At 32.0% G+C, this 20,596-nt stretch overlaps 2 protein-coding genes across 2 annotated transcripts in view; one reads left to right on the top strand and one right to left on the bottom strand.

Moving 5' to 3' along the window:
* The window catches only part of LOC145935782 (uncharacterized), a 233,132-nt gene that overhangs the window by 164,623 nt on the left and 47,913 nt on the right, over positions 1 to 20,596 (bottom strand). The gene's annotated exons all lie outside the window — the stretch shown is intronic.
* Positions 15,635 to 18,133, top strand: LOC145935784 (somatostatin receptor type 2). Its single transcript, XM_083037383.1, has one exon. The coding sequence runs from the start codon at positions 15,881 to 15,883 to the stop codon at positions 17,153 to 17,155; it is 1,275 nt and encodes a 424-aa protein (XP_082893509.1). The 5' UTR covers positions 15,635 to 15,880; the 3' UTR covers positions 17,156 to 18,133.

The raw sequence follows: 20,596 nt of genomic DNA, 5'->3' as shown, positions 1-20,596 counted from the left end.
AACAAATAGCTTATGTATATTTTTTTTATTATATATATATATATATTTTTTTAAGTCGCCTATTAAAACCAAAGTTTTATAATATTTCCCAAGCAAGCTTAAAAATATAATAATTATTAAAAACATATAAATAAACAAATAACTGCACATAAATAAGAAGAATGTTAATATAATAATGTTAAAAGAGTATAAATTTCTAATTTAAATCGAAAGAGTAACAATAATATATATACATATATAAGAAAATAAGAAAGAATAAGAGAAATATAAAAAAAGATGTAACAAAAAATCTCTTGGTACAATCTCTTAAAGGATCAAATTTGTAGAAAGGGCTTTGCTTATAACGTAAATAACGAATATACGTGTGCATAGTCCTGTATCTCGTGCACGCACGTAGATATATGTATGTCCCAGGGGAGTCTGGTCTACATAAATCGCTTATTTATCAGACGTAATCTGACCGACGGACGCTGCCCATAGAATAAAGGATAGCACGCGAATTTGCAGAGAGAATTTATCAGTGCCCAGATTCGCTATACAATACCTCGCTTCCATCCACGTGATTGTTGCTATACAATGACCGAGTGTTCAGCAATGGCGTCTGGTCATTAATTCGCGATATCGAATAGTCAAAATTAAGCCGGATTTCTTATCGAATTGATATGATGAATAAGAGGCTTGTTAATTGCTCCGTTATAATTGACGATTCAGATATTCAATTAACTGTGAGCCTGAAAGAAATCTGAAAGAAATTTATCGATAACCTGTAATTATATTTTTACCAAACTTAATTAAATAATTGAATTTTACGTTAAATGTCTGTGATGAAGCTATTTATTTTTTTTACGTAAACTTTGAAAATTTTACATATTGCAAAATGTCACGATCCATATTGAATTTCTCATTGCATTGTAAGTAATGATCAACTTGCAATTAAACATAGTTATTAGGATTTGTGAGGAGAAAAAATGGCGAATATATGTGTGTTTTTGAAGGGCAAACAATTGTTTATTCATTATACAACGTCGTGAAACTTCATTTGCATTTAGCATGAAACTGCTGGTAAAAGGTCTGCTGACTGTAGTGAAGCAATTGAGATTGCCAGAAGGGATATGGTTATCGGCGAGAGCAGCCTTAAGGGGAATAGAACGTGGTATGAGGCGACGACTCAACGAAGCGCATCTTATTTTCGTTTATCGTCATTTTATATTTCATGGAAGCGCTCTTTGTGCTTATTCACAAAAATTTTCTATCATCTATTTTAATAGAATAGCGTGTTAAAATTAAAAGATAAGATAAAATATTTAGAGTATGGTTATTAAAAGAAATGACTATTGATACACAAAATCATATATTGCAATATGTTATTTCATATAATAAAATGTATTTTTTCCATCTGTAATTAAAAGTTTCGGTATATTTTATTCATTCTATATGAACTTTCTGATTAAAATACCAATCGATGAGAGAACCTTTTTTTGCACAAAGTTATTATCTACACAAGTATTTGCGATATAATTTTAAAGAAAATACAAATGTGTTAATGTAAAAAATAAATTTCTATACCGGAGTAAGTTACATATACGACACCGTAACTTACACAACTCCTTACCTAGATGTTTCTTCGATCTGGAAAAAATTGTAAAGTCGTAACAATACATGCCGTGAATTTTTTCCGACAAAAGAATGGAATATTGAATTTAAATCGAATACGCCCACGACTCACATTTGTATATACACACACACACACACACACACACACACACACACACACACACACACAGATTTCATGTATCGTATTTTGTTTGTTCGTGTAAAAATTCTTTTCATAATGATCGAAAGAGAATATATTAAATGTAAAGTTTCAAACACCCATAAATTTGAAATAAACTAATACGTTATATTGGTTACATCAAACTTGTTGCAAAACTTCATATAATAAGCATGTTAAATTTCCATATTAAATGTACATACCAAAGTTATATAACTAATGAATGTTGTATAGAAGAAGGATAATATAATTTATTTCAATACATTTAATTATATCGTTATTTATATATAATGCTTGCGATTTCATGAATTTTACTTTTTGATATAGCACAATGACAGTTACATTAAAAATTTTATAAAAACTAATACGCACTTTCTTATATATATATATATATATATATATATATATATATATATATATTACGTGCGTAAATGCATGTATATATAATGGTATGATTCTATCATATGTAATATTTAGTTAATATATTATTAAAATCTACAATTTATTGTATGCGTTTTATACGTATAAAAATATTAATTATAATATTATGGGAGAATATGTATAGTTTATTATTCTACAATAGTATAATTGATATTATTATAATATTATGTTTGTAATATATTATGTTTAATTCAATAATTATTATTCAACAGCCATGAATATTTAAAGATTTATCAAGACAAATGAAATACCATAAATCACTCAAAATATAACAAAATCATTATGTATATGTAAAAATAAATTAATTTAAAACATTCAGATATACACACAATAATAAATAAAATATAAAATAATAATTAAAAATTATATCGAAGCTCTTTATTTTTTCATAAAAAAGTCTGCACACTCAAATTATTATTTTAAATATATATATATATATAATTGTATATATAAATCAATTAATTACAATTGTGCGACAATATCTCTAATTAATATATAACTCTAAATATATAATTGAATTTTAATTTATTTCAGTTATAGAAAATTACTTTGTGTAGAATATACTGATAATACATGAGACTGCGGATTAGATAAAATATATATGTATCCCATTCGCATAACCACTTTGTCCGGACTTTTCTTTAGACATATGTACAGATGGACGATATGTACGAATCATTGCACATTCATAAATCAATTACCTTCGAAGAAAGATTCAGGAGCGAGTTACCGTATTCCTGACGCATGCATATGTCGATAGACTGTAACAAAAAGTGTGATATACGCGTTCGGATTAAGGCTCCTGGTACCTTGTCGACCATGTCAGAATCGTGACGTCAGAGGCGAGAAAACACACGCTAAAAATTTTTAGATGCCATTTCTAAATAAAAACATATTTGCATAAAATAACACCTAAGATCTCTTTAATAGACTTCTAAAAAACGCCGAAAATTATCCTTTTCCCTTTATAATCAATCAACAGCTGTAAAATGTAATATTATGAGGCCCAATCCGTCTGGTCTTTGCACATGCGCAGTCATTCCGCATGTCAAAGTCTAATATCTCGACCATTTTACGGTTGTTGATTGACTGTCAAGGGAGAAGAATAGTTTTCGGCGTTTTTTAGAAGTGTATTAAAGAAATCTTAAGTGTTATTTTATGCAAATATGTTTTTATTTAGAAATGGCATCTAAGAAATCTCAACGTGTTATTTCTCGCCTCTGACGTCACGATTCCAATATGGCCGCGGTGAGCCTTAACAAGAACAAATGTAGAATCGCAAGACTGAGCCGAAGTTTCATCTCGTTTATTATTATGTTCGTATATAGCTCGATCGAGCAATATCATCACGGTTATCAGTTAGATTCGACGCTTTTAGACGGGAACTTCTTTGCGGCCTACTTCTTTGACAGTTGCATACGATCCTCGCGGGATTTTTATCCCTTGGATTAGCAATTTTATGGTCGTGGCACCCTCGCATTGTCCCGGCAACGCTCGAGATGTTCTCCCATATTTTTTTCGTCATATCTGCCCCCGCAATCCTTCAGCAACTATGGAACCGTCACTTTCATAACGCAGAACGAGGACCTCCAAATTTCCACATATGATCCACCATTATCTCCTTACGCCGCCGCTAGCATTTTACGCTGCTCTTAGCGAGATAGCTTCCTTAAGTAGCACTTTTACATCCTATTGGATAGTCGGTGGCAAAAGGAACACATAAAGATTCTACGAGAGAGATCTGTTACGATTAGAATTATAAAATATTATAATATTTTTGTATATACTGTAATATTCGGAAGAATAAATCATAAGAAAGGGAAAGAATAAATGAGTATACAATAATATTGTATTTGAATTGAGAGTAATTTTTTGAAGTAATGCCATATCTGCCAATTTTTTTTTTTTTTTTTTTTACATTATAATAAATAATGCACATAATTTTAGAAAAAAAATAAAAGAAATAACATTTGCTCAGAATCTTTAAATTGACTAGATCTCATTCTCTGTTTGTGTGTCAGAAATATAAAATATAGAATCTCTCGAAACTAAGAAATCGAAGTAATTAATACGTAACGTTTTATTTCAATACTTTGAATGTTGTATTTAAAAGAGAAAGAAAATATTTTATTTTAAACGGCTATATAAATATTTATGTTCAGTTATAGATTCTATATATATTCATATACGTAGAAAAAATAAAAATATTATATTGTTATACTCATGGACGGTCTCGAGCGAAATGATTTACACGTGTTTGCTCTGATAAAACCCATTAACAATCATAAAACTACACTGAAAAAAAAAAAAAAATTTGTTAACTTGACTAAACCGTTCAACTAAATTACTGTTTTGTTAATTAAACATATATTAGTATTTAAGTCAAATACGTTTTGTCAAAAGTTTTGTTAGATTTAATATGTTATATTTAATTTAAATGTTTTTATATGTTCAGCTAAAAAAATATTATTTAGTTGAACGGTTTAGTCAAGTTAACAAATTTCTTTTTACAGTGTATAAATGTAGTTCAAAATTGCAAAGCGTACGTTACGATTGCAAACAACATCTTTTCGATAAGTTCTTTTAATCCCTGACGAATCGCATCGCGCTTCTTCCTTCCGGAACTTCCGAGTTTGAAGAGGAAAAAAAAAAACTTTTTCCCATTTCCCGCTTTTTATATCGCTTCTCGTTTTTTATATATAAATGTCACGCTTGCTCAAACGAGACCGGCGAACCCGTTTCCTATTTACGTGCGAAAAATATATCTCGTATTATCTGACGCGTTCTATCTGAGCGACCATCTGCTGTCGCGAAACCGCAGCAAATTGTTTCCTTAACCGAGATTCCGCTCGCGCGTTTACGAGGCTTTTAAAATTGTCGCGCACAAGTCCGAAGGCGGAGCTGGCCCCAGCTTTCCAATCCGTTGATAAAGAATTTCAAATTGATCGTATTTAAACCGCGGGTAGGTAGGTGACAAAACTGTAGGTGACGTATCTTCCGCGATACGACTGCCAAAACTGTCGAAGATAAATCGACTCCACTACACATCCCGATTCTCTTCCCCCGAAGTAATCTCTTACAAGATTGTAACGGCGGAATATTCATTGCGAGATAGAAACTCGGACACGTAAACGAAGATCTTGTTAACTCATCCGTACTGGTATATATGTCATCTTTAAAATGAAGAAATTAATAAATAATAAATATGTGTTTCCAAGATAACATTTCTGACACAGCTCGATTTATTTCAATTATTATCATCTAGAAAAATAATAAAAATGCAAATCTGTCATTATTCAAAAAAAGATGCTGTTAAGAGAATATATTATATTTGATTTTTATTTCTAATAATTTTTTTTCTTGTTTTTGTCACCGTCTGATAATTTTTTTTTGGTACGAGGAATAGATTACATTTATATATAAATAAATGTAGTCTAGATAATGTAAATCCATATGTATTATCCTTAATTACACTGTTCAACAAAAAATGACTTTTTTCGAACACCGGAGCGAATAGTCGTTTCTTATAGTTTTTTGGATGCTGAACGCGAATCTGATTTCCAAATTGCTCCATCACGTCACAATTTTGAGAAATTTGCAATTAAAGTTGCAAAAAGGGCTATTTTTACGAACTTTTCTTGCAAGCAAAATAAAGTATATTGTTAGGACTTTTGACTCTCAAAAGATTAATAAGATATCCATGATTAAATGTGAGATGTATTGCGGAAGTTAGCTATGACTCGTCATTAACGATTTAGCAAGTAGCTTTTGAGTATGTTTATTTAAACTTAAGGTTTTTTTAGATTAGAATTGTCAAATTTAAAATGATGGATTCAATATGACAGATGGCAAAACTTAAAAAATGTTTAGATTGCAATCTAAACATTTTTTAACATATTAAGTTCTCCATTTTGAATTTGACAATTTTGACATTGGATTCGTATTCAGCGATTTAAAAAACCTTAATTGCAAATTTCTCAAAATTGTGACGTGATGGAGCAATTTGGAAACCAGATTTGTGTTCAGCGTTCAAAAAACTATAAGAAACGACTAGTCTCGTTCCAGTTTTTTTTTTGGTTGAACAATGTTATTATCTTAACACAGTTGAAAAATTTGTGTTAAATTTAACAAATATCACATGTTCCAAACGGTCCACAGAAATTTTTGTGTTAATTTAATATAATACGGTATATGTTAAATGGTGACACAAATATTGTGTTAATATTTTAACATGAAATAAATGCAAACTTCAAATAAACTTAAAATAAATTTTGTGTAAATTTAACATAGTTTTAATGTAAAAATTAACTAAAAAAATTGTTAATTTTACATTTTATCACCCCCCACTTATATTATAAAGTAAAATTAACATTTTTTTCTGTAAATTTTAACAGATAAATCTTATCACTAATAATACGGAACATATTTATTGTGTAAAATTAAAAATAGATATACATTGTGTTATTTTTACACTTTTTTTCAGTTGTTTTAATAATTTAACATTTGAGTTCAATTAACATAATAGCAATATATTAAATTAACACATGAATGTGTTAAATATTTAACACAAAAATTTTAACGGGGACCGTTTTTAACAAGAAAACACAAATTTTCCAACTGTGAATCGCTTATGTATCTGACACACACTTAAGGCTCCTGGCTCCTCGCCGACCATGTCGGAATCGTGACGTCAGAGGCAAGAAAGCACATGCTAAAAATTCTTGCGTGCCATTTTTAAATAAAAAGATATTTCAATAAAACAATACTACAAAATTCTTTGGCACACTTGTAAAATTGTCCGAAAACTATCTTTTTCCCTTTATAATCAATCAACAACTGTAAAATGACCGTAATATGAAGTCCAAGCCGTCTGGTCTTTGCGCATGCGCAGTCATTCCACATGACAAAGTCCGATATTACACTCATTTTACGGTTGTTTATTAACTGTCAAGGGAAAAGCATAGTTTTCGGACAATTTTATAAGTGTGCCAAAGAGATTTGTAGTGTTGTTTCATCGAAATATCTTTTTATTTAAAAATGGCATGCAAGAATTTTCAGCGTGCATTTTCTCGCCTCTGACGTCACAATCCAACATAGCCGCGGCGAGGATCCAGGAGCCTTAATGTAATTACATATGACTCCAAGAAGAAACAAAATCTCCCCGCACCCAGCATTGTTGAAAGCAATGAAGCTACGTGAAAATAAAGGATTCGCACGAGTATAAATCATGTACGTACGGTGTGCGTGGTTGTATGCAAAACGCATTTATGTATAATCCAGCAATAATCGTAAAACGGCTTACTACCATCCGAAGAGCTATAGAAGCGCAAACGTTGCTGCACTAAATTCTACCCCCGGAAGGGGGTTCATTCGCTGAAACTCTGGCGGAAACGACACTGCCAAAGTTCTAGTATTATCGTGAACGATTCTATGAAACTACGACCCGCTTCTCGTCGATACGATGTGCTTATCGTAACTCGTCTTGCGACAAATTGTCTAGCATAGAATACGGTATCCCTGCGCGTAACTTAGCTCGACGGTTTTCTTGTCATCGCCTGACGCTTTAAAAGCTTCCAAACACATTACAGTGCGTCGTACGTCGCTTGATGTACGCTTTGTATACAGTGCTTTTTAATAAAACAATGTCATCAATCTGAAGAATGCACTTTTTCTCAGCTGCAATTTATATCTTCGATCTCTTCGATAAAAATCGTCGAACTTTATAGTACATTTCGATAAAATGTTAATGTAAAGTGTTCAGTGTTGTGCTTAGATGATTTTAAAATTAGCTAGATAAAGATGAGATAAAAATATATAAATTCATCTTAGATAAGATGAAGATGATTTTGTTTTAAATATATCTAGATAAAAGATAAAATTATATGACGATTCATCTAGATAACTTCCAGATAATATTATTTTTAAAATCGCTTATGTAAACAGTTAAAAAATGTAAATAAATAAAAATGTAATGTAAAATAAAAAAATGGAAATTATAAAAGAGATATAAAAATATATTCATAGTTTTTTATTTATAAGTTTTTATCGTTTACTGCTCAAGTTCTACTACTTAAAATATTTTCATGTGCTATGAAACTCTAAATCAAATTATCTGAATATTATTTTAGATCATTTAGTAAAGATAACACTTTTTTTTATCTAAGATGCAGATATAGATAATACATTTTTTAATTATCTATATAAAGATAAGATAACGCCAAAATTTCATCTAGATGATCATCTATATAATTTTATTTAGATAACAGCAAACACTGAAAGTGTTAATGTCAAAGTTCATATCGTTGAATTTGCTTCTGTATCATTTATATTTTTCTTGCAAAAATTATATAAAATAATATTATGCTTTAATTGACATTTTAACGACGAATGATTGTTAGCTAATGAATTTACGCAATCAGGAACGATACCCTTTGTCATTATATTCCTTCGCAAGAGTATCTGATTGGTTCATATATATCGTTCTTTGTGTCTCGATAATGACATTGATTCACTTTGAATGAGCAAACGTAAGCACATCAATGTTCAATTCATAATTGTTCAATCACACACACGCGATATCGTTTTTCTATATCACCGTTCTTTATCTTATCAAGGAGAGAATGGTATTACGATGACAATGGGAAGTCACATTATACGTGTAACTGAGACTCAAAGTGAGATTCAAACGTTTGCGTGCGTCCCAAGGGGAAGATCAATTTCGAAAACTGCGAGATAGTCGCGACCAAGTTTCCTGTAGAAAATTATCTCTTCTGAAAATCTACCTCGCGGCCGGTTAGATACTGGCATTATGACACCATGAACATAAATGCAGGAAAATTTGTACGTACTATATACGTTTGCATGTAAATATCTTTATAGCAGTTTGTCTAAAAAATTTTAATGTAGAGTAATATTATAAAAAAAGTAATAAAAATGTTTGTGAGAAAGATGTGAGAATAAAGAAATTGATAAAAGTGTGAATACTTGTGTATCATAGAAAAAATTGGAAGAGGGATTCGTGACCTTAGTAAAATCTATAAAAAAATCGGGATGTTTCTAATTCAATCATTGATTGAGAAATTTATTAATAAAAAAAACCTATATAACGACAAAAGACAATTTTTTTCATCTAGATCACTATTGTATTCTGATAATAATAATAATTCCTTATAATGCAAGAAATAAATTTATTTAAAAAATTAAATTTCAACAATATTAGCCATATATTTGCAAAAGAATGCTCCACATAGTTTTAATACATATAAATGTTTTTAATGTGCTCAGAAATTTTCACAAATCTTTTCGATTAACGTTTATGAATTTCTTTGTATATTCTCTTCCTTAAGACTCGCTGTATTAATTTTCACCAGTAAGTCTGACAAGATAGTCGCCCGCCTATTTATGGCTCGCCCCAAGAAATTCACAAAAGTATTTTAAAAACTTTGCTCTCGAAGAGGGCAAGAGATCTCCCGTGAGTCGGAAAACGTTGGAATCAAGCGGCGGACTCTTGTCCTTATTACGCAATGAATCTTTAACCCAGTAAATTCGTAGAAATATTGCGCGAACATTTAATTTCATTTTGTACCAATTAAATTTTGAATAATTTATTTAATCATTTAATCGTATCATTAACGCATATAAACTATATTAGATATTTAAATCTGGGATGGGAAAATTTCTATTTTAGGATAATAGCTAGCGATACTTTTATCTCTATAAAATGATTTCTCTCCTCTTGTGGATATTGGATGCCCGTATATATATATATCAAACGTAATTTGGACGTAATTTGAATCCTCTATTAATTATAAGCTTGAGATATGATACATGTCAAGTTACGTTAACTATTTGGCATCTATTTATTCACTATGAATACTCATACACAGTTGGAAAATTTGTGTTTTCTTGTTAAAAACGATCCCCGTTAAGATTTCTTTTTATTACCTCTCACATTTATTTTCTCGTCGCGTCCACCCCTAGTTCGTTCCAATTCATTTTATCCGAGGGGTAAACCGCTGACCAAAATTGTGTACACCAATGCCTACTAATGCCCAATTATTGGGCATTACTGTACCCTAGTAATGCGTAATAATGCCTAACCTAACCCTAACCGCTTATAATAAACATGAAAATTTCTCTAAATTTCAAGTATAAAAAATATATTATTTATGAGGCGCATTGGACGAAAAGCTCGAACAAAACAATTTCTGTTCTAAAAAAATTATAATGACGTTAATTAATAGCTAATAAAACCCGGCTAGTAATGCCCATTAATGTACACCAATCGTGTTTACCCCTCGATTTTATCCCTTAAAACTGAGGTAGCCAGAATTAATTAAATCGTTTCTCGGATAGTATTCTTGGCGGCGAATTCGCAATATACCTGCATTTCAAGAAACTGCGCAAACAGCTAAAACAAAGAGACTGTTTAAGTGAATGTTTAAAGGGAGGAATAATAAAGCGTATAGAAAATATAAAAGCTTGGGAAATAATGGTGAATGAGTGGCGCAACAGTACTTTGGAATTTAATAAGCTCAAAGTAGACGTCCTCTCTTTGTTTGCACAAAGAATTCATATTTTGGCGTAATTACCTGACAACGCCAATTTACGAGTAATCTAATCAGACGAGCAAGATGCAAAAATTTCGCATTGCTTTATTAAGAATTTCACATTTACATTCAGAATGACAAATCTCATATGTACAATTTTATATTCTTGTGGAATTGTTGAGAGAACAAAAGAGAGACGAATCATTATATATAAATTTTTAGTTATTTTTTAATATTTTGAGGAAGGCTTTTGTAATTTATAAAGCGGTAAAAGACAATAGATTGAAAATCTCAAAACTATACAATTGAAATAAAAGTAGCGTAATGAAATTGTTCTTGTTGAATAAAAATATCGGATTATTGGTTTTTTTTAGAGGAACAAAGTAATATAATGTGTTTTATATATCTCTCACAATTGTAATAATTATAATAATTTATAAAAAAAAAAATATTATAAATTTAAGTCTATTGTGTGAGACAAATCTATATAAAAATAAAAAATATTTAAATACTTTGAGAAACATATGTATTACAGAATGTAATATACATAAATGTATTAAAAAATGTAGTAAGCAACGAGGAAATAAATGTTTGTTAAACCAGTTTGATTTTTTGATACCGCTCGTAAGTTTTCGTCCGCAATTAAACAGAAATACGCAGTTTATTTTGGTTACTTTATAGCTTCCTAACAGCTTTGACATGTGCGATCCCAACCTTCGTACAATCCAATCTTCTCTGTGGCATAAACATAGACGTGATGACAGGATAAAGGCGTGTGTTCTCTTTGCTACTTTACAAAGTATCCTAAACAGAAAATATCCGCAATAGCTAGGACGCTAAAATAGAATGTAGCCGAAAAAAAGAGAACGTTTGTCACATCATTATATCGTTTTAAAAAAGAAAAGAAAGTTGATTGCATTAAGGCTCCTGGTACCTTGTCGACCATGTCGGAATCGTGACGTCAGAGGCGAGAAAACACACGCTAAAAATTTTTAGATGCCATTTCTAAATAAAAACATATTTGCATAAAATAACACTTAAGATCTCTTTTTAATACACTTCTAAAAAACGCCGAAAACTATCCTTTCCCCTTTATAATCAATCAACAGCTGTAAAATGTAATATTATGAGGCCCAGTCCGTCTGGTCTTTGCACATGCGCAGTCATTTCGCATGTCAAAGTCTGATATCTCGATCATTTTACGGTTGTTGATTGACTGTCAAGGGAGAAGAATAGTTTTCGGCGTTTTTTAGAAGTGTATTAAAGAGATCTTAAGTGTTATTTTATGCAAATATGTTTTTATTTAGAAATATATGGCATCTAAGAAATCTCACCGTGTTATTTCTCGCCTCTGACGTCACGATTACAACATGGCCGCGATGAGCACCCAGGAGCCTTAAATCAAAATTCTCTGCAAAACTATAAGCACAATCGCAATATTATTTTATATTATTCGTAATAACAAAATTGTGCTTTAAGAATCTGCCACTTAATTGTTTCTTTTAGCTATGCAAATTTATTCGATCGTATGAAAGGAAGGATCATTAATACTGCTTTATTTGTTTACGTCTAGATCTTAGCTTGACAGATGCGAGGCCGACGGCTTGATTGTTTGCGCTGTCGACGACTCATTGAACGACGTGTCTCGAATGAATTTGCGTCAGCCTGACGTATTATCGTATCCGTTATTTTAAATAAATAAACTCTCTTGCACAATTTCGCGAAAATTTTGCCACGTGCTAATATCTGCCAAACGCATGCAAATGCAAATTGGGTTACACATTAAACATGAGATTATCGTTTAAAGTGCGAATATGAAAATTATATTATTCGGCGCACAAAAGAGAGAACTTGAATAGCCGATATGTTAATTAATTTACCAACAATATTTTGCGCCGAATTTTTACGATTTCTGCACAACACAACAAGACAAATGTAAGTAACTGTATAAATTAAATTGTATAATTAATTACTTATCAATACTTTGTTAAATTCTTTAATAGCAAAGGGAGTCATTTTTTTAAATTGAGTTAATAAATATCACATACACACATTATATATTCTATATCTTATCTATCAAAAAATTATTTCATTTTAATGGAATAATAAAATATTATATATTTTCTCTTAAAAGAAGCACATATATAAGAATGTGATTTGAACAGTCGATGACTTGTCAAAGTGGCCAGATAATGCTTGAATGTTCATTTTTAGTTTGATATAAAAAAATAATTAGTAGCATTCCATCCTCGATTGCAGATATGCAACTTTTTCTACTCTATAAAAAGAATAGGATAAGAATCTTAATTAAGGAAACTTTAATCGAAATTCGAGATTTAAATTAAAAAGTTATCCTGCTCGAATTCCATTGTACCAATGTGAGTCAATAGATGAAGTTCGACGAAGAGATCTGCATTCCTTAATAATGCGAGCCGGTCATATGCATAAAATATTCATCATTCATATGTTAACTACATGAATTCATGTCCTGCTCTCACTTTGGATTCCATCTTCGTTGTTGTTCGAAATACGACTTGTTGATTGACAGAGGAAATTACAAAAGGTCAAATCTCACTGCAATATCTGGAAAGTCAAATGCGTTTTGCATACTCTTCACAAATACGCAAATGACTAGTTCGATTACGTAAAAGTTTGATTCCCCAGTTGCGCTAACTTTGCTCGGAGAATAACATTTTGCGGAAACTACAGCGTATTTCTATAAGCGAAAATATCACGCAAAAAATTTTATCGCATAAATTTTAAAATCTTATCTCTCTTCAATGAAAAATTTAATAATAAATTCTGATTTCTTGAATCTCTTTCTCTCTCTATCTCTCTCTCTCTTCATCTCTTTCATCATAACGTAGCAAAAAAAATATTTTATTTTGCCAAGCTTCTTATAGCAATATAAAAAACCGGAAATGTTGCTGGAAAAAAGAAAATAAAAATTTTATCATGCGGAAAACGATAACATAAAAGCACTTTGCTGATTATATATCCTAATGCCAATTAATAGCTCATCGATCGAAAGTTATTACGGTGCAAGAGGTACAAAAGGATTCTCTTACGATGCAACGAGTTTTGTCGTTGAGATGTCTGAGTAATCCTTTTCTCATTCGTATTCGTATTAACATATTGAAAATGTGGAAGACTTGCCCTCGATCTGCAACAAACAAAATATGCATACAAGCATTACGTGATCGTACTTTTGCATTTCCGATATTTTTCGATTGCGATATCGTTACATAAGTAAAATGCGAAAAATAACATGCGATTTATTGCATCAAACAACGTTCTCGGTGAGTCGATACTGTCGATTTATAGTAACCGAAATGTCGAAAGTTTTGTCGACTCATAAACGTATCGTACCGTCTTTCGGGGAGAGTAGTTTAGATTTATGTCCACGCCAAATGAATCGTGCCATGAATTCTTTTGATTGCCATTTCGTGGATAACCGATACTCTACTTTGAAGATAAAATGTTCTATTTACGTGACTTTACAAGCTGTTATACGGTATAGAAAACTTTCGTTTTATTCGAGAGTTACTTAAGACAGAAAATAATAGAGAAAGATATATAGAAAGTCATTAGGAAGGACTTGAAGTCTTGTTCTCTCTTCCTTAAATAAATTGACGAGAGTAACTGCCATAAATTTTCACGTAAAGAACTTTTATCGTCGCTTAAAACGTTATCATATAAATTTAATAATATCTTAATGATATCGAATACAGTTTCACGATAGATTATTAATACTTTAAAAACGCGTTTTGCATATTTTTCATACAACGAACATTTTTAACATTAATTTATTCATTGTATTAATTCTTTTTCTTTGCAGTATAAGCACTTATCTTTTATTATTTTATTATTTTTTTTTATTTTTATATTATTATATTATTATATATATAAATATATGTATAATTATAATATTATATATATAATTATTATAATTATTATATTATTATATATATAAATATATATAATTATAATATTATATATATATATAATTATTATTATATTATTAGTAATTTAAAAAAAAATTACAAACGTGCAAACAGAAAAACCGTCATGTTACATCAAGTATCATCGTATTGTTTTACATTTAAATAGCTCTCATTCTCTTCGGTCTCTGATCCAAGTTTCACTGCGCGAAAATCGTTCCTCCGGCTTATCAGTCTCGTCCCTTCTATACTTGTATAGTGTTACGAGAAGCCTGCGCGGTTTACCGAAACGTTGCACCGCCTGCAGCTTTCGAGTTGTAACAAGAGCTTTCAACACGGGTCAACACGGTTCGGTACAAAGGTATTCTCTCGCGTGCTCTCTCTGTCTCTTACTCTCAAACTGTCGACAAAATTCTCTGAGCTATTGTCAGAATACACGAGCAACTTCCGCGAGCAAGATTATTTCCCTGGAAACCGGTAGCTAGATAAATTATCACGTCGCCGCCAGCATTATTGCTATATTACCCCTACAGTAATTTCATTACATCGCGCGTGGAATAGAATGGTACTCCGAGTACGTCTCTATTCAGTTGTTTCCGATTGTCGACAAAGTGCGTTGAACTGCGAGAATGTCGAGTGTAATTATGATAACACGTTTCCTGCGTAATTGTAATTTCTAAAGAAATAGAGGTTTACTTTCGAGTATAATTAAAAGCGAACACAATAATATCTTGGTTTCACTGTAATTTATTGCATATTGCTGATTTTTATTAATTGCTTTTCTATTTCTGTTTCAGATTCTATTCTCAAAATCGATGCACAATCTGGTGAAGCAGACAAGAGAAAGTTTGTCTTGAAGCTGTGAGACCCGGCAAACTAATAATCTTGGACGGTGCGCGCGGCAAATGATTGACAGAATGATATCACGCGGCAAATGATTGACAGAATGATATCACGTACGTTATCCTCGTCAAAACAAACTTTAGTTATGTCGATATCTTCGTCGTTATTCCCCGACAGAATATTAAGAAGATATCTGTAATCCCGTCTAGATAGAATAAAGTCCTGCTTGCGATTAATTGCATTATGTAATAAAGATCGCAAAAATTGTTCGCGAGAAGAAGGTGTTTTTTCCCTCTCGTAGAATTCTCATTCACGTTTTAATCCCGAAAAAATCAATGATGATGATGAACACAACGATGGATACGATGGATTACATTCAAAATTCAACTCACAACTTAACGTACAACGATATAGGCCAGAATTGCGAGGCTAAATTGCCAATAATCGCCCTGGTCAACCAGATTCTCTACTCTATCGTCTGCATCGTCGGACTCCTCGGGAATACGTTGGTCATTTATGTCGTCTTACGCTTCTCGAAGATGCAAACGGTGACGAACATGTATATCGTAAACCTGGCGATCGCGGACGAGTGCTTCCTGATAGGTATACCGTTCTTAGTGACGACCATCAGTTTGCGTAGCTGGATCTTCGGTAAGATCATGTGCAAAGTATACATGACCACGACAAGTATTAATCAATTCACCAGCAGCATCTTTCTATTCATTATGAGCGCCGATCGTTACATCGCCGTGTGCCATCCGATATCATCCCCGAAGATGCGCACGCCCTTCATCTCCAGAGTGGTCTCGCTTACCGCCTGGGCCACCAGCGCGCTCTTCATGGTCCCGGTATTCCTTTACGCGAACGCCATGGACTCTCCGGAAGGTGTTATCAGTTGTAACATTTATTGGCCCAACGATCGTGGCGGCCAGACCACCTTCACCCTTTACACCTTCATTCTGGGCTTCGCCGTTCCCCTGGTTCTCATACTGATCTTTTATTTCCTCGTGATCAAAAAGCTGCGCACGGTAGGACCGAAAAAGAAATCGAAGGAAAAGAAACGATCGCACCGGAAGGTCACCAAGCTGGTGCTAACAGTCATCACGGTGTACGTAATCTGCTGGTTACCCTACTGGGTCACTCAAGTAGCGCTGATATACACCCCGCCGAAGCAATGTCAAAGCAGCATCAGCATTACCAGCTTCCTCCTGGCCGGCTTTCTCAGCTACAGCAACAGCGCAATGAATCCGATTCTGTACGCTTTTCTCAGCGACAACTTCAAGAAGAGCTTTCTGAAAGCGTGCACCTGTGCGGCTGGCAAGGACGTGAACGCGGCGTTGCACATCGAGAACAGCGTATTTCCGAGAAGAAACAAGGCCAACGCCGACAGACTTCAATCTAACCGGATGGTCACCTCCGGACAGTCCAGGCTAGAACTCGAGGACGAGGAGGCGGAGAGAGGGTTGCTCATCAGCAAAACCTCCACTACCACAGTGACCATGACGTCGCGATCGAACATTACGGTTAGCAGCGAGCCCAGGGACCTGGCGCAAAGGGATAAAGATCTAATTAAGAACGGTGCACAGTTAACTCTGTTGACGCAGGTTTAAAGCTCTACCTCCCGACCGGAACTACCGTGATTACGGAATGAAAGCTCTCCATTGCCCGTTGGAAATGATAGGCCGGCTTATCCGTTTCCTGAATCCTGATTGTAGCGACGATCTTCGTATCTATTGCGCTGTTCACGAAGATCGAGAATCGGGATTAAGTGCAATGGTAAATAATTACTAAAGATGCGTCGACTTGTCAGTGATCTGTGTGACATCGATGAGTGATTTCACAGTGCTAGTGTGATCCGAGATTCTTTACATAGAATCACACGACGATCGTGGAAATGCATCGAATGCCGGCGTATTCGATATGATGAGTACTACGAAGAAGCTGCGCTTCGCATGGGTATTAAATTCTTGGTGCTATCTGTTTCGACACGACAATTAACTGAATAATTTGAAAGTCATTAATGATATTATTATATAGTCTAGAAGAAATTTGTACGAATATCGATGCGAGATGTATTTTAGAATTTGCATTATCGCGAAGATGAAGAAGCTAGATCTTAAATATTTTTTCGTAAAAATGATTTCTCTAAATGCAACACACAATCGTTGTACCTGACTGTTGTTCGTCATAATATTTATATATATTATAATATTACCCGAATCTTAAGTAACATATATATGTATAATACGAAGATTATCATAAAACCCGAAGACACTGCGCTCAATTCTAAATGCAACGATCGTCCAGTCGAGATATTCTTTCGCGATAGATGAGACAAACTCTCTTCTTTATCTAGTAAAGTAAACAATATATCACTGGACTGAAAGCTCATGATCGATGACTTTCTCATTTCTCATGACAAACACCCAAAAATACAAAAAAATCGGAAGAGTTGCGACTACATCCGCCGCGGATATTGATCTATGAATTAATTTACGAAAGAAATTTCTGTTAAACTTTGCGATGATTTATTCACATTTCAAAGTGGCAACAAATATGCATGTGTAATGTTTCAAATAGCAGTAAAATATAATATCGCTCGCGGAATAAAAAATTGAAGAAGATGAAATTCTCGATACGGAATAATTCACGATGAAAACACATGCGTCGTATTTCGGAAACATTTTGTCAAAGTTTATATCGAGTATGGTTTCATCGACCATTCGGATAATATCGGGTAAAAATTGTCGACAATATTTTAAGCGAGTCAATAACAACACTGAAAATATTTTATTTATTGAACAAACGTGCGAAAATATTGCTCATTTATCAAATTTAACGTTGCGAATAATCTAATAAATTGTACTGTTAGATTTTTTACGATTCTTTGTATTTATGGACAAAATATGACTTTCTTAAAATTATACTGTAAATCGAATTAGCTTTATCGTTTATAATTATATTATCCTTAATACTGTTTATATGTAAACTTTTATACAAACATTTTTATAATTTTTATATAACTTTCTTTTTATAACTTTCTTATATATCTTCAAACTTATCAATCTTTATAGTGAAATCTTACCTATATAATCGATTGAGACTCATTAAGAACTGTGACTTCAATTAATTTAATTAATAATAATTATTTTAATTAATAATAAAAATTTAAGCTTCAAAATACGACAGCATTTACATCATATAAACATAGAGGAAGTTGCATTCACACTTGAAAATTTTTTTTTCTCAACGCAAATAATATAAATTAAAACAAATTATTTTATTAATTAAGAAAAATTACTTCCAAAATGCTTTAACGATAACTTATATTACATCATATTTTCCACTATAAGCAGCAGAATTCGTAAACTAGAAGAAATATGTGCTGATTGCTGCACGCCTGTGTGCTCACTCTTCAATCACCATATCTTTTGATCAGCCCTTCTCTTCTATTTCATTTTTCTGTCTTTGTACGTTAAGATTCTATCCAATTCAAGATTACGTCCCATTCCATAAACATCGCATGTACGCAAGAAAAATTTTCAGTAGAATACTGTCTTATTGCGTGTGCAGAAATATGTATCTTTTTTAATTTAACTGCACTGCATAAACATTGCAACAAGTACGTTTTATAATATCAGCATTGTAATAAATTTTTTAACCGATAATTATGAATCAACTAATTTTAATGATTTATTTTAAATTTATAATAATTTATAAAAATATTAATAAACGATGAGAGAGAGATTACATTTTTTTTCAAGCAATAATTTCTAAGTAACATATATGTCTATTTTTTCGTAATATATATATATATATAATATATCCAAGCTTTATATCAGTTATGAGATTCCGTGAAAATACAAGAAATAAATAATACAGTTAAGATAAAATCTCTTGTCATCTGTAACTTATTTACTGTTGACAATGACAATGATAAATTGGACATCCGCGTCCTATTCTATTATTGGAAAAATCGATAAAATAACTTGATAACTGAGAAAATTACACATGTCGGATAATTCCATCCATCTTGATGATTCATCGGCAATCGCCGTTTTTCTTATCATCTTACATCTGCTAATATTACTGCTTCTCTATCGAAAGATTTTTATTTATTGCGGTCCGCACGTCCATTTATTTTTGCAATAGACTTTCCAATAAATAAATAAACGACTTTTTATTTTACAACATTTCGACACATTAATTAAGAAGAAATATAAGTTTTTTTTATATAACTCCATAACTTTTAAATATTAAAAAACTAAGTTTCGCTCGTAATTTTCTTTTTGCTCTTTTATATCGCAGTATTTAGTTCTTAAAATATTCGAGATGCATTATAACAAGCACTGTAAGAGACACGTCTAGAATTTGCCAAAGAAGCTACCAGGTGTTTGTAATTAAATCAAGATGTACGAACGTAATAGAATATATTAGAAGTTGTTTATTTTCTCTAAACTGAAAGTCAAACTAAGACTAAACTAGCAGCTAAACTAAGCCAACTAGAGACCAAAAAGACAAACTAAACTAAATGGCAGTTACTTGAAAGCCAAAGTGTAAACAGTTTTTGAATTAACTTATATAAGCAAATGAAAATTAATGAGCTTTAATGAATTAAACTTGAGAGGTGAAAACAGAGAACTTTCTTCATCAGTTATAATCTCAAATAAAGTTTACTTTAATCAATTTAATGCGGAGCATATAACCATCGAGGTATTTAACATTAAATATTATAAACCTGTGAAAAATTATTATATTCAATTCAATTTTTATGTTTGGACACAATTATCTCCAACTTTTATCAATGGACCAATGAGAGCATATAAGCGCGATTATAAGCGACTTCTGATACATTATGTAAACCGTGATTATAATTTAATGTATATCAACTATGATTTTGAATATATATAATCAATAAGTACCGGAAAGCTTAATTAGAAAATCGTAGAACATGTCGATCGATGTGCCCGCGTAAACTTTAAATGATATAGTCAGATTAATTGGCGGGTTTTACCATGCGCGTGTGTGAGAATTAACATGCACGTAAGATC

This window comes from Prenolepis imparis, unplaced genomic scaffold (genome assembly GCF_030444845.1).
Source record: "Prenolepis imparis isolate NDT839.2.m4 unplaced genomic scaffold, iyPreImpa1.0 SCAF_5, whole genome shotgun sequence".
In the NCBI taxonomy this organism is placed as follows: Eukaryota; Metazoa; Arthropoda; class Insecta; order Hymenoptera; family Formicidae; genus Prenolepis; species Prenolepis imparis.
Note: the sequence above shows the minus strand (reverse complement) of the source record. Positions and strands in the feature narration are given on the sequence as shown.